Here is a 14599-nt window from a genome sequence, read left to right on the forward strand (position 1 = left end):
TCGAGATTATCTTTGCAGGAAATATAAATTCTGAAAATCTTATATCCTTCAAAGAAGTTGCCATCTAATTAGCTCGGTTACCATTCTAAAAAAACAACCCTTTATTTTTTTTTCTCTTCAGTTATGCAAAGAAAACTGTTATGACATATTTTTCATAGGTTCAAGTTCCAGCAGTTCCAGTTCTAGTAGCTCATGTTCAAGTAGTTCCACCTCAAGCAGTTCAAGCAGTAAGTTTTTGCAAGTTAAGACTTCGTATTTCTACTTGGTTTTCTCTCTTTTTAATTGCAAAATTATCATCAGAAAGTCAAAAAGTATTCAGTGTAATGATAATGGTTCTTTATCCATGTGAGAGAGAAGTAATCATACATAGTTCCAAGCCCTAATTCAAGTTCAAGCAGTCTCAGTTCTAGTTTAAACTCTTAGTAGCTTTAGCCCAAGCAGTACAAGTTCTGGTAGTAAGTGGACCTACTAAAACCATATAATATTCCTGTCTAATATTTGTTAACAGGAAGCATGTCTAATAATCTCTAGTCCGGTATTGACTTTTTAGAACAAATTTTAATGTTCCACAAACACAGAAAGAGCTTGCTGATTATTTAGACTGTAGTAGCTACAAAACCGCATGGCAACATCATATGTCCTGCAATCACATATGAAAAAGAGGTGTCAGAGATCTGTACTGACATATATATATTCATGATAGAATACTACTGTATATACACCCTTTTTTATTTGCAGTTGAACATTCGACTATTTGCTTTCAACATTCAAGATCTACTATTTCGTGAATCCAGTCAACAATCCTATTAATTTAACAATTTACAAATCTTTTTCAACACCCACATACCTCTGAATGCTTTTAGGTCACCAAAACTTTTCAACAATGCGACAATCTTTAAGATCAATAACAACTATGAAAGTGAAGTTTTTGAGTATACTTACATGAAACATCAACAAAACAATGAATTCTGGTATAAACATAAAGTAATTATGTATCTTTAGTATGTATATTAAACATACTTTTTTCTTAAAAGGAAACGTAAAAGAAAACAATTCACAACAAAGGGTTGTTTCTGCATGGCTGTAGGGTAGGGATGGAGGTAGATAGGAGTAGGGCTTTTAGTGGAATGTTAGCACCCGTCACTTGTCTCCCTCCTCTGCTTTACGAAGGGCAACCTGCCAAGTAGAAAGAACTCATGCAGGAGATGAACACTCTAAGGAAAATATCGTGTGTAACTTATCATCTCGATTCGGTGATTCGCTAATTGCTTTAAGAGTTCGAATTCGACAAAGGGTGTCATGTGTCGAACGGTTGTTGAAAGGTTTTGGTTGATTGTTAGAAAGTAATGAAAGAAAAGAAAGTAAAGATTGTCATTTATCCATTGCGGAAATACTGAATCCATTCGAAGATGTTGAAATAAAAAGTAATGCAATTGAGGAAAGATTTATATGTATATGTATATATTATTTAGCAAACATTACCTTGCAATATGAAAATTAGAACTGGTGACTAGTATTTGTTACTACACAAATGCCAGTTCTTTCATTTAGAACAGCAAATTTACTGATAATTGCACCGATCCGTCTGGCAGTGTCTTGCATCTTCAGTGCAAGTAATGTAGATGTAGTAAACATATATTAGTATCTCTACTTCACTAAAGCAGGGGAAACATTTTAGTTATTACCCCTTCGCATAGGTTCAAGCTCCAGTTCAAGTAGCTCAAGTTCAAGTAGCTCAAGTTCAAGTAGCTCAAGTTCAAGTAGCTCAAGTTCTTGTTCAAGCAGTAAGTTTCTAACCAAAAAACATTTTTTAAAGCATTTTATTTTGTGCTGCATATATTTGTTATGTAACCTAGAATGGCTGTCCTGAAGGTTTTTTTTTTGTGCACTGATGATTCCTCTCCATATCTTGAATTATAAAATGTCAGAAGTTAAATATAATATATATCTATATAGGTTCAAGTTCTAGTTCAAGTTCAAGCAGTTCTAGTTCAAGTTCAAGCAGTTCTAGTTCAAGTTCAAGTTCAAGCAGTTCCAGCTCAAGTTCAAGCAGTTCCAGCTCAAGTTCTAGTTCAAGTTCAAGTAGTTTCAGCTCAAGCAGCTCAAGTTCAAGTAGCTCAAGTTCTAGCTCAAGCAGCTCAAGTTCAAGTAGCTCAAGCTCAAGTAGCTCAAGTTCTAGCAGTAAGTCTGCACTACTAAGATCACAATTTAAGTCTTTGATTTGAGGAAAAATATTTTGTTTTCTTCCAAGAGTTTTTTTTTTTTTTTTTTGACAGACTATAAAATATTCCCAAGTGTCTTATTTTCTTTACATGATGCATAATAATTTTAACCCTAAATATGGCTTATCCTTCAAGGAGGCTACTATCCTTTTAGCTCAGCCACCACTGTAGATGGTGGGGAAAGAATTACTTCCTCTTTATCACTAAAGACAAGAAAACTTATAACCCCAATCTTTAGGTCCAAGTTCAAGTAGCTCGAGTTCAAGCAGTTCAAGATCAAATAGTTTTAGTTCTAGTAGCTCCAGCTCTAGTAGCTCAGGCAGCTCAAGTACTTGCAGTAAGTCTGGATAAGCTATGACTACATATCCCCAAGTCTTCTTTTGTGGAATCAGTAAACATTTTCATTTTAAAAATAAGATATTCGAAGAGTCTACCATCTTTTTACTTTAGTTACTATGTCTGTTAGTTTTTTCTTATTCAGTTAAACAAAAAAAGGATAATAACCACTTTTCATAGGTTCAAGCTACAGTTCAAGTTCAAGCAGCTCTAGTTCAAGTTCAAGCAGTTCAAGTAGCTCTAGTTCAAGTTCAAGCAGCTCAAGCTCTAGTAGTTCAAGTTCAAGCAGTTCAAGCTCAAGCAGCTCAAGCTCAAGTAGTTCAAGTTCGAGCAGCTCAAGTTCTAGTAGTTCTAGTTCAAGCAGTAAGTTTTCATAAGCCAGGGCAACAGAAGGATTGCCATGACAATAGATCTTCAGTATAAGGATGATTTTTACATATTTTTTTTGTCATTATTCCCTACTGTGAGTCTAGAATAACAGATTATAGAAAACTAATTATACACTTTATACACATAGGTTCAAGTTCTTGTTCAAGCTCAAGCAGTTCCAGTTCAAGTTCTAGTAGCTCTAGTTCAAGCAGTTCAAGCTCAAGCAGTTCAAGCTCAAGCAGCTCAAGCTCAAGTAGTTCCAGCTCTAGTAGCTCAAGCTCAAGCTCGAGCAGTTCCAGTTCTAGTAGCTCAAGCTCAAGCTCTAGTAGTTCTAGCTCAAGCAGTTCCAGTTCTAGTAGCACAAGCTCAAGCTCAAGTAGTTCAAGTTCGAGCAGCTCAAGTTCTAGTAGTTCTAGTTCAAGCAGTAAGTTTTCATAAGCCAGGGCAACAGAAGGATTGCCATGACAATAGATCTTCAGTATAAGGATGATTTTTACATATTTTTTTTGTCATTATTCCCTACTGTGAGTCTAGAATAACAGATTATAGAAAACTAATTATACACTTTATACACATAGGTTCAAGTTCTTGTTCAAGCTCAAGCAGTTCCAGTTCAAGTTCTAGTAGCTCTAGTTCAAGCAGTTCAAGCTCAAGCAGTTCAAGCTCAAGCAGCTCAAGCTCAAGTAGTTCCAGCTCTAGTAGCTCAAGCTCAAGCTCGAGCAGTTCCAGTTCTAGTAGCTCAAGCTCAAGCTCTAGTAGTTCTAGCTCAAGCAGTTCCAGTTCTAGTAGCACAAGCTCAAGCTCAAGTAGTTCAAGTTCGAGCAGCTCAAGTTCTAGTAGTTCTAGTTCAAGCAGTAAGTTTTCATAAGCCAGGGCAACAGAAGGATTGCCATGACAATAGATCTTCAGTATAAGGATAATTTTTACCCCTTTTTTTTGTCATTATTCCCTACTGTGAGTCTAGAATAACAGATTATAGAAAACTAATTATACACTTTATACACATAGGTTCAAGTTCTTGTTCAAGCTCAAGCAGTTCCAGTTCAAGTTCTAGTAGCTCTAGTTCAAGCAGTTCAAGCTCAAGCAGCTCAAGCTCAAGTAGTTCCAGCTCTAGTAGCTCAAGCTCAAGCTCGAGCAGTTCCAGTTCTAGTAGCTCAAGCTCAAGCTCTAGTAGTTCTAGCTCAAGCAGTTCCAGTTCTAGTAGCTCAAGCTCAAGCTCAAGTAGTTCAAGCTCGAGCAGCTCAAGTTCTAGTAGTTCTAGTTCAAGCAGTAAGTTTTCATAAGCCAGGGCAACAGAAGGATTGCCATGACAATAGATCTTCAGTATAAGGATGATTTTTACCCCTTTTTTTTGTCATTATTCCCTACTGTGAGTCTAGAATAACAGATTATAGAAAACTAATTATACACTTTATACACATAGGTTCAAGTTCTTGTTCAAGCTCAAGCAGTTCCAGTTCAAGTTCTAGTAGCTCTAGTTCAAGCAGTTCAAGCTCAAGCAGCTCAAGCTCAAGTAGTTCCAGCTCTAGTAGCTCAAGCTCAAGCTCGAGCAGTTCCAGTTCTAGTAGCTCAAGCTCTAGTAGTTCTAGCTCAAGCAGTTCCAGTTCTAGTAGCTCAAGCTCAAGCTCAAGTAGTTCAAGTTCGAGCAGCTCAAGTTCTAGTAGTTCTAGTTCAAGCAGTAAGTTTTCATAAGCCAGGGCAACAGAAGGATTGCCATGACAATAGATCTTCAGTATAAGGATGATTTTTACCCCTTTTTTTTGTCATTATTCCCTACTGTGAGTCTAGAATAACAGATTATAGAAAACTAATTATACACTTTATACACATAGGTTCAAGTTCTTGTTCAAGCTCAAGCAGTTCCAGTTCAAGTTCTAGTAGCTCTAGTTCAAGCAGTTCAAGCTCAAGCAGCTCAAGCTCAAGTAGTTCCAGCTCTAGTAGCTCAAGCTCAAGCTCGAGCGGTTCCAGTTCTAGTAGCTCAAGCTCAAGCTCTAGTAGTTCTAGCTCAAGCAGTTCCAGTTCTAGTAGCTCAAGCTCAAGCTCAAGTAGTTCAAGTTCGAGCAGCTCAAGTTCTAGTAGTTCTAGTTCAAGCAGTAAGTTTTCATAAGCCAGGGCAACAGAAGGATTGCCATGACAATAGATCTTCAGTATAAGGATGATTTTTACATATTTTTTTTGTCATTATTCCCTACTGTGAGTCTAGAATAACAGATTATAGAAAACTAATTATACACTTTATACACATAGGTTCAAGTTCTTGTTCAAGCTCAAGCAGTTCCAGTTCAAGTTCTAGTAGCTCTAGTTCAAGCAGTTCAAGCTCAAGCAGTTCAAGCTCAAGCAGCTCAAGCTCAAGTAGTTCCAGCTCTAGTAGCTCAAGCTCAAGCTCGAGCAGTTCCAGTTCTAGTAGCTCAAGCTCAAGCTCTAGTAGTTCTAGCTCAAGCAGTTCCAGTTCTAGTAGCTCAAGCTCAAGCTCTAGTAGTTCCAGTTCTAGTAGCTCAAGCTCAAGTTCTAGTAGTTCGAGCTCAAGCAGTTCAAGTTCTAGCAGTAAGTCATAACTAGTTAAGACCAAATCATACCCCAGATCTTATGATTTCTTGATTGGAAACATAATACTTTTCACTCTAAATACAGCATATACTTCAAAGAAGGTAGCACTTCAGTCTAAAGCTCATAATTTCAAAGAACTCTCTTTTCAGAGTTCCAATTGCAGATACAGTAAATGGATATCTTTCTCTTCACAAAATCAGTTCATGTTATAGTAGATTCAAACATTTAAAGTTCAGGTAGTAAGGCTTGCCCTCCCAGGTCTTATGTACTCTTCATTATTGGAAAGAAAATGTTAGTTGTATCCTTCATTCATAGGTTTGAGCAGTTTAAGTTCAAACAGTAAGTCTAGATATACTGAGACTATATTCTCTGAAAGAAGTCTAATTTCATTTTCTTTGCAAGAAGTCTAATTCTAATGCCTATAATTCTAATTTAGTTATGATTACACATACAGTAAATAGACCTAAAAACACCCTTGATTATCTACTCTATTGGTAGGTTTTAGTACTTGTTCAAGTTTTTAAAGACATTTTTTTTTGTCTTATTTTTATTTACAGAATGAAAGAAGTTCTAGAAATTTTATAACAATCTTATATATTCATAGGTTCAAGTTCTAGTTCAAGTTCAAGCAGTTCCAGTAGCTCCAGCTCAAGTAGCTCAAGCTCTAGTAGCTCCAGTTCAAGCTCAAGTAGCTCCAGTTCAAGCTCAAGTAGCTCCAGTTCAAGCTCTAGTAGCTCCAGTTCAAGCTCAAGTAGCTCCAGTTCAAGCTCAAGTAGCTCCAGTTCAAGCTCTAGTAGCTCCAGTTCAAGCTCAAGTAGCTCCAGTTCAAGCTCAAGTAGCTCCAGTTCAAGCTCTAGTAGCTCCAGTTCAAGCTCTAGCAGTAAGTCAGGGTTTGCTAAGATCAAATATTATTTTCTTGGCAGGAAAATTTAAATAGAAAGACTAGTGTATCCTTCAAAGGGGATAGGCTAAACAGAAATTTCTATTTTCTCTGTCAAAGGAAAGGAACCTGTCAGGTATAACCTTAAGCTATGGCAATGCATTTCAACCTAGTAAACTCTTTTTAGTTACCTCAAAAGATGTGTAGATTATTCTTTTCAGTGATAATTATTCATCCTACATTTCATCTATCTATCTTAAACTAAATGAAAGAAAGTTAATTATCATCTATGTATACATAGGTTCAAGTTCAAGTAGTTCCAGCTCAAGCTTTGGTAGTTCTAGTTCAAGCAGCTCAAATTCTATAGTTCTAGTTCAAGCAGCTCAAATTCCAGCAGTTCAAGCTCAAGCTCTAGTAGCCTAAGTTCTAGTAGCTACAGCTCAGTCAGTTCATGTTCTAGCAGTAAGCCTGAACCTGTTAGGATCAAATACTATTAATTAGTGTCCTGATTTGTTTGCAGGAAGTATAATTTTTATTCTAAATATCAAACAATATCCAAAAGGATTACCATAGATTAGGTTCAGCTGGAATTATAAACGGTAAATACTTAACAGAAACAAGTATAACAAGTATATTTTTTAGCTATTTATGTATCTTTTTCATAGGTTCAAGCTCCAGTTCAAGCAGCTCAAGCTCTAGCAGTTCAAGTTCTAGTAGCTCAAGCTCAAGTAGTTCAAGCAGTTCCAGTAGCTCAAGCTCAAGTAGCTCAAGCTCAAGTAGCTCTAGCTCCAGCAGCTCCAGCTCAAGCTCTAGTAGCTCAAGCTCAAGTAGTAGTAGTAAGTTTAGACTTACAATGGCCTAATATTATGTGTATTATGTTCTTTGCAATAATTTGATCTCCAAGTAAAAAATATTCTCAGCTACCATTGTCGATACAGCACAGATATATCTTCCTTAAAACAAAACTTTTGCCAGTTATAACCTTTGTTCATAGGTTCAAGCTCCAGCTCAAGTTCAAGCAGTTCAAGTAGTTCTAGTTCAAGTTCTAGTAGTTCCAGTTCAAGCAGCTCAAGCTCAAGTAGCTCCAGTTCAAGCAGTAAGTCTTTGAAAGTGGAGTCCATTTTTTACAATCTCTCATTTGGTCTTATCAATAAGTTGGTAAGACTGCTGTGAAAGTGGAATCTTTTCAGGTCAACTGTAGATTTTGTTTTAACCAGATTCTATAAAAGAAACTGGAATGATAAAAGCTGATTGTATGTTCATAGATTCAAACAGTCCAAGTCCAAATACTTCTAGTTCATGCAGCTCAAGCTCCAGCTGCTCAAGCAGTAAGTTTGGACTCACTAAAACAATATTTTATGAGTATGATATTCTTTTAACAGGCTTTTAAACTGACAACTCTCGTCCTCCTTCGCTAAGAAAGACAAAGAAGAGTTAATTTCTCTCCGCAATTTCAAGCAATTGAAACAGCTCCAATTAATGTTCAAACTCTAGTAGTTCAAGTTCCCTTTTCAATAGGTTCAAATAATTCACATTGCAGTAGTTCTAGCTGAAGCAGGAAGGATTCACAAGTTAAGGCCATTTCTTACATTCTGGCTTTCTTTATGCATTTAGGGAAGCATAATCAAACTAAGAATCTTCTACACACAATGGATTTTTTTTCTCTGAATTATTCTCTCCTTTTGATTAAAGTGTTTATCTAATAAGAGGTAAAGTTGATTTTGTTAACTATAGTCTATGTATTTAAAGGCTCAAGCTCAAGTTTAAGCAGTTCTAGCTTAAGTAGAACTAGTTCAAGCAGCTCAGGTTGTAGCAGTTCTAGCTCCAGTAGTTCAGTAGCTACAGTTCAAGTTCTAGCAATAAGTCTAAACTTAGACTATTTACTATGCCTTAATCTTCTCTTATAGTTGTCATCATTAGTATTGCAGACATACTGATCAGCTAATAACCACTTTTAATTTGCTACACGGAGTATAGCCACTAGTTTTTGTGATGTCAAGAGAATTTCTTCATTGCAGTGTTGACTGCACATCCTTGAAGCTTCTGTATGATGCATTCTTTACAAAGTTTAACGATGTTATTCCTCATACAAATTACTAATGGTGTTTGTATTTATACAAGAAATTGGTTCTAGGCTCTGCTTACCTTATGTTTGTGCATTCCCAATAACTAGTAACTGACCTTTTACTCACTGTGTCATGTAAAACATGCTAAATTATTGCCAAACTGTGTCCATAGGTTCAAGTTCCAGTTCAAGTCAAAATGTAATTCATAATCCATATATTCATAGGTTCAAGCTCTAGCTCAAGTTCAAGTAGTTCCAGTTCAAGCTCTAGCAGCTCAAGTTCTAGCAGCTCTAGCTCAAGCAGCTCCAGTAGTAAGTCTGCACAGCCCAACACCATGAATTAACCTTCGTTCTATTTTCTAAGCGAAGTGTATCATTTTTTCATTATCTTTCAAAAAGATCTTCATACAAATATTGCATATTTTTTAAATATACATGATTGACAATGATCCAGTGAAGGTCTAGCAATGTTAGGATTCGATTTCTTTGGTCAGACAGTATTGATTATTCTTATAGGTGTTTCCTTGTTGAATACCACTTATTTGTATTTTCCCAAGATCTTCAGTTTCAAAACAATCTGCCTTTCGCCAACAAAAAACCGAGTTATTTAAAATCTATACATCCATAGGTTCAAGCTCCAGTTCAAGTAGTTCCAGTTCAAGCAGTTCAAGCAGCTCAAGCTCAAGCTCTAGCTCAAGCAGTTCAAGTTCTAGTAAGTAGTGCAGGGACCATTAATAATGTCTTTATTCAGATGGGGGACACATAGACCTTTTCGGGCCACCAGAGAATCGATTACCAATTATTTGTATATAGTATTTCTTCCTCTGATACAGGATAAAATAAATAAATAAATAAATAAATAAATAAATAATCTGTGAATTCATAGGTTCAAGCTCTAGCTCAAGTAGCTCTAGTTCAAGTTCTAGTAGTTCCAGTTCAAGTAGTTCAAGCTCAAGTAGTTCCAGTTCAAGCAGCTCAAGCTCTAGTAGCTCCAGCTCAAGCAGTTCAAGTTCTAGCAGTAAGTCTATACAAACTGTAACCATATATAACTCTTTTTATTCTACATTTTTTTTTTATTCTAAAACAACATTTCTTGAAGTCTTCTATCTTATCATTACCCTATAGAAACAAATCAACATCTGAAAAGGAATATAAGAAGGAAATTATAAACAACTTTTCCAACTTCCAACTTTATTTCACAAACTTTTATTTTATATGTGGTGCACATGGCATATCTAAGACTAAATCTTCTGCAATTGATTTCTTATACATTTTAAGGTGTACATTGTATTTTTATTCTTTCTATATCATTAACAGAAGCCTTTAACTTTTCATCTGTGACTAATGCTCTCTTATGATACAGGATGAAAGATATATAATCTATGTACTTATAGGCTCAAGCAGTTCAAGTAGCTCTAGTTCAAGTTCAAGCAGTTCCAGTTCAAGTTCAAGCAGTTCCAGTTCAAGTAGTTCTAGTTCAAGTTCTAGTAGCTCCAGCTCAAGTAGCTCTAGTAGTTCCAGTTCAAGTTCTAGTTCAAGCAGTTCAAGTTCTAGTAGTTCCAGTTCAAGTTCTAGTTCAAGCAGTTCAAGTTCTAGTAGTTCCAGTTCAAGCAGTAAGTCCTTATAAACCATGTATTAATTTGTTTTTCTTTAGAAAAAAAACACATTCACAATACCATTTTATCATAATATTATTTTCTGGGTGTTACCAAAAAACAACGGTTTATATTACACTTCTTGACTGATAACTAATAATAATAAATTGTTTTAATGATTGGGGTATTATCATTGATATCTGGTTTTCACTTGTTAACATTGATATCTGGTTTTCACTTGTTAACATTGATATCTGGTGTTCACTTGTTTTCTTTATAGGTAATGATAACTATTCTATTACAGAATTATTTTTCCTTTTTCAATGCATCCATAGGTTCAAGTTCAAGCAGTTCCAGTTCAAGTAGCTCTAGCTCAAGTTCAAGTAGTTCAAGCTCTAGTAGTTCCAGTTCAAGTAGTTCAAGCTCTAGTTCCAGCTCAAGCAGTTCAAGTTCTAGCAGTAAGTCCACTATTTAAAATTATGCATTACATTGAATTTTGGGTTTCTTTGTCAAAGTTTTACAGAGTTCATGTTTTCAAGTATTTTTAGTTCAAGTTTTAGTAGTTCTGGATCAAGGATTTTAATTTCAAGTAGTTCAAGCTGCAGTAATTCCATCTCAAGCTGAAGCAGCAAGTCCAGTTATGAAATCGTAGTGTTCTGTGTTTTCTGCAGCAAGTACATCTATATTTATTCGGTAATTAAATATATTCCCAGAAGAAACCAGTTGCTCTCTTTTATATATAACCTGTGACTGGACTAGTGTTTTGTATTTTTATATGATGTTTATTTGTTTATTTATTTTAGTAAATGAGAGAGAGAGAGAGAGAGAGAGAGAGAGAGAGAGAGAGAGAGAGAGAGAGAGAGAGAGAGAGAGAGAGAGAGAGTGGCAGTTGCCATAGAAAATTTCTCCCCTTACTAACTTATGTATAAAAAAGTTTTTTTTTTATGTGTCAAGTATATTCCATAAGCATACTTAAATCATACAGGTGCCTTAATTGTTTTTGCTTTTTCTATTAATCTATATATATGTATATATATGATTACACACATATATAAGTATATATATGATTACACACATATATATGTATATATATGATTACACACATATATATGTATATATATGAATACACACATTTATTTGCTTTCTTTACCAGAGACACCCTTATGATAGTTTCCCTATCAATGTGTTCTTAGGTTCAAGCTCCAGTTCAAGTTCAAGCAGTTCGAGTTCAAGTAGCTCTAGTTCAAGCTCTAGTAGTTCCAGTTCAAGCAGTTCAAGTTCTAGCAGTTCCAGTTCAAGCAGCTCAAGCTCTAGTAGCTCCAGTTCAAGTAGTTCAAGTTCTAGCAGTAAGTCCATAGTAGATAAGAATATATATTATTTTACTTACTGACAGTGCAATTTATTTGTTTAATAATCTACAAAGCGAAATCATTTCTGAAGTGCTGCCCAGGCAAGTAATATACTGAGGAAGTTATCACAAAAAAGTATTTTACATGCAGGTAAGCATTAGTGTTTAATATGCATGTTTGATGATTCCGCACAACACCATGAAAGAATTCAAGACCAGGCAATTCTAAGAAGGCAAGTAGATGATGAAGCAAATTATGCATAATGAAGCAAATGAAGCCATCATTGTTAAAATAAAGTATCTGGAATGAGTACAGAACATTAATTTCATGTAGCACATTATAGTAGATATGAAAGAAGAAAATCTTTAATTTCAGCAGTCACATACTGCATTTAACTCACCTTGTAATTTTCCATTATGACAAATTACCCCACGTTGCCTACAGATTCAAGTTTACATGGGTCAAATATGACAGATTAGACCTCTCTAGTAGTTCAAGCTAAAGAGGTTCAATTATACTGGTCTTCTGTAGATAAAATAGTTGAGGTTATAGATATTTAGGCAGTTTATTATATTCTAGCACTGTATATTGAAGTTGCAAGAAGACTATGATATATCAAATATATATATATATATATATATATATATACACACATATGTATACATATATATACATATAATCCACAGTCTTGAATATCTGATGGTGTCTTTCATAACTGCCACCTCTTTACATCTTACCACACTCCTTATACACGTCTATTTAAATACTCAGCTCTCAAAAGCAAAATTATCTCTTTATCTATGTTCAGTTTGAAGGTTTCAAGAGTTAAGCCTTGTCTATTCCCATGGTGCATGTGACATAAAATCCAGATAGGCTGCAGTCATTTCATTGTTTCTGTATCTTGATGCACTTATTATTTGAGATTTATTTTTCCTTCAGGTTCAGCTTTAGCCAGTTCCAGTTTTAGTTCAAGTTATTCAATTCTTCCATGCTCTAGTAGTTCAAACACCTTGATATCTGGTAGCTCCAGAAGCCTAAGCATCACAGCCCCCAGTAGTCAAAGTAGTTCAAGCTTCAATACTTCTACCAGTCCAAGCTCCATCACAGAAAGTAACCTGAGCTCAAACTCCAATGGCATTTCCAGTATTTTGCCTCCTTCCTCATCTTCAAGTGTTTTCACAAGTAATATTCATTTTCATCATAACAGTTATGTGGACAAATATCATATTTATAGATTATTCATGAAAATAAGTAGATCCTTTATTGATTTTTTGTTACACTTATAAGCTAAAAATCTAGATCATTCTATCATCGAGTCTGTGATCAAAAGTTTTACTTAAGTGAATCATAACTGTTATCATGTATTCTGGAGTTCCTTTGGTATATATAAATGTACTTTTGAGCTCAGGTTTTGTTGTCATTACTTTTTTTTTTTTTTCATCTTCAGGTTCAATTTCAAGTGGACCAAGTATTACTTGTTCTAGTTTAACAGATTTTGGAAGCTTAAGTTTCTTAAGCTACAGTAGCGCATGTAGCCTAAGTATCTGTAGTTGCAGTAGTTTTAGCTTAATCAGTTCCAAGAGTTCAAGTTATGTCAGTTCGGTGAACTTAGAACGAAGCTCAGACAGAAAATCTGGCATTTTTTCTGCATCTTCCTCAAGTGCAACCAGAAAAAGTAAATATCACTTACAGAGTGCAGTTGTTGTTAAATATCTCTCATAACACTTCCTGTACATTATGTCTTCAATGCTCTTAGAATATTATCTTTATAAACTATATGTAAAAACTGAAACTTACTAGTGGCAGGTTTATCAACTTCCCTTCTTCACAACTTCCTTCAGGATCATCTTCAGGCATTCCCAGTCTATGTTCAAGCTATCCAGTTCTGCCAAGCTCCAGCAGTTCAGAGAGTTCAATCTCTAGTTACTCCAGAAGCTCAAGTGCCTCAGTCTACATTAATAAATGTAGTTCAAGCTTCTTTACCTCTTTTAATAAGTGTTTAGTTGTATAACTTCGCAGTATGTAGTATTTGTCACTCGTATACTTGAGGAATAGTGTGTATTTTTAGAAATTAGGCTTAAGAACTTTTCTTTTTTGATGCTCGAATAATTAGGTCTCCCTTCAGGTACAGCTTCAAGCATTTCCAGTCATAGTCCAAGTTATTCAGGTCTCCCTTGCTCCAGCAGCTCAATCTCTAGTTGCTCAAGTGTTTCTGTCTTCAGTTATATCAATTCAGTCAGTCCAAGCTCCAGCATGAAGAGTGTCTTCAGTTCAGAATCAAGTAGCCTTTCTGATAGTTTATCTCTACTCTCTTCATCATGTGTCACCAAAAGTAATGTCCATTTCCAATTCTGTGATACGATGTTAAATGAATGATCATATCATAATTCATCATATAATTTTTCTGAAACAAAAATGTGGTCAGCTGTCACTGCATTCTTACATATATTCCTTATTATCTTTAGATTACAAGGGAATTTCTGAATTGTTCAGCTGTTGCTTCAGCTTGATATTTGATATATATTAGTTCTTTGATCTTTTTCTTTCCATCTTCAGGATCAGTTTCAAGTGAATCGAGTATTTGCTTTAGTTCTAGCATATCAGAGTCTAGAAACTCAAGTATCGCATTCTACAGTTGCTCAAGTAGCCAGAGTTTCAGTTTGAGTTTATTCTGTTCTATGAGCTCAGGAGAATTAGGATCAAGATCAGACAGCGTATCCAGCATCTTATCCTTGTGTTGTTCTTCAAGTGTCAGCATAAAAAGTAAATTCCATTGCTTTTATGGTGTTACATCTGAATCATTCGATATTTAAATTATCACGTTTCTTTACATACTGAAATGTATTATTTACAGATTTATGAACTTTCTTGTTTATAGCTTTTCCATTATAATCATTCTTTTAGGTTCAACTTTACGCATATCCAGTCTTAGTCCAAGTTATTCAGCCCTTCCATGTTCTAGTGGTTTAAATAACTCAATCTCTAGGAGCTCCACAAGCCCAAGTTTCTCAATCATCAGTTGCATAAGTTCAAGCATCATAACATCTATCACTCCAAGCTCTATTAGCAGCTTAGAGAGTAGTATGAGCTCAGAACCAAGTAACATTGCCAGTAGTTTGCCTCCATCTTCCTCTTCAAGGGCTATTATAAGTAATGTTCCTTTTAATTTTTGTAATTGAGAATGTATTACTTATGTAATAATCACAAATATCTTGATTCATTACATTGATTTAGTG

At 35.2% G+C, this 14599-nt stretch overlaps 1 protein-coding gene across 1 annotated transcript in view; it reads left to right on the plus strand.

Annotated features, from left to right (window-relative positions):
• The window catches only part of LOC125040483 (serine-rich adhesin for platelets-like), a 53246-nt gene that overhangs the window by 12154 nt on the left and 26493 nt on the right, over positions 1-14599 (plus strand). The window contains 21 exon segments of the mRNA XM_047635036.1: positions 175-227; positions 1698-1784; positions 1957-2172; positions 2461-2559; positions 2739-2921; positions 3076-3355; positions 3513-3781; positions 3936-4196; positions 4351-4605; positions 4760-5020; positions 5175-5471; positions 6079-6358; positions 6722-6816; positions 7020-7190; positions 7349-7450; positions 8645-8731; positions 9048-9131; positions 9306-9437; positions 9814-10032; positions 10350-10472; positions 11208-11360. Of these exon segments, the coding sequence (XP_047490992.1) occupies positions 175-227; positions 1698-1784; positions 1957-2172; positions 2461-2559; positions 2739-2921; positions 3076-3355; positions 3513-3781; positions 3936-4196; positions 4351-4605; positions 4760-5020; positions 5175-5471; positions 6079-6358; positions 6722-6816; positions 7020-7190; positions 7349-7450; positions 8645-8731; positions 9048-9131; positions 9306-9437; positions 9814-10032; positions 10350-10472; positions 11208-11360 (3707 nt within the window).

Source organism: Penaeus chinensis, chromosome 29 (assembly GCF_019202785.1).
Source record: "Penaeus chinensis breed Huanghai No. 1 chromosome 29, ASM1920278v2, whole genome shotgun sequence".
Classification (NCBI taxonomy): Eukaryota; Metazoa; Arthropoda; class Malacostraca; order Decapoda; family Penaeidae; genus Penaeus; species Penaeus chinensis.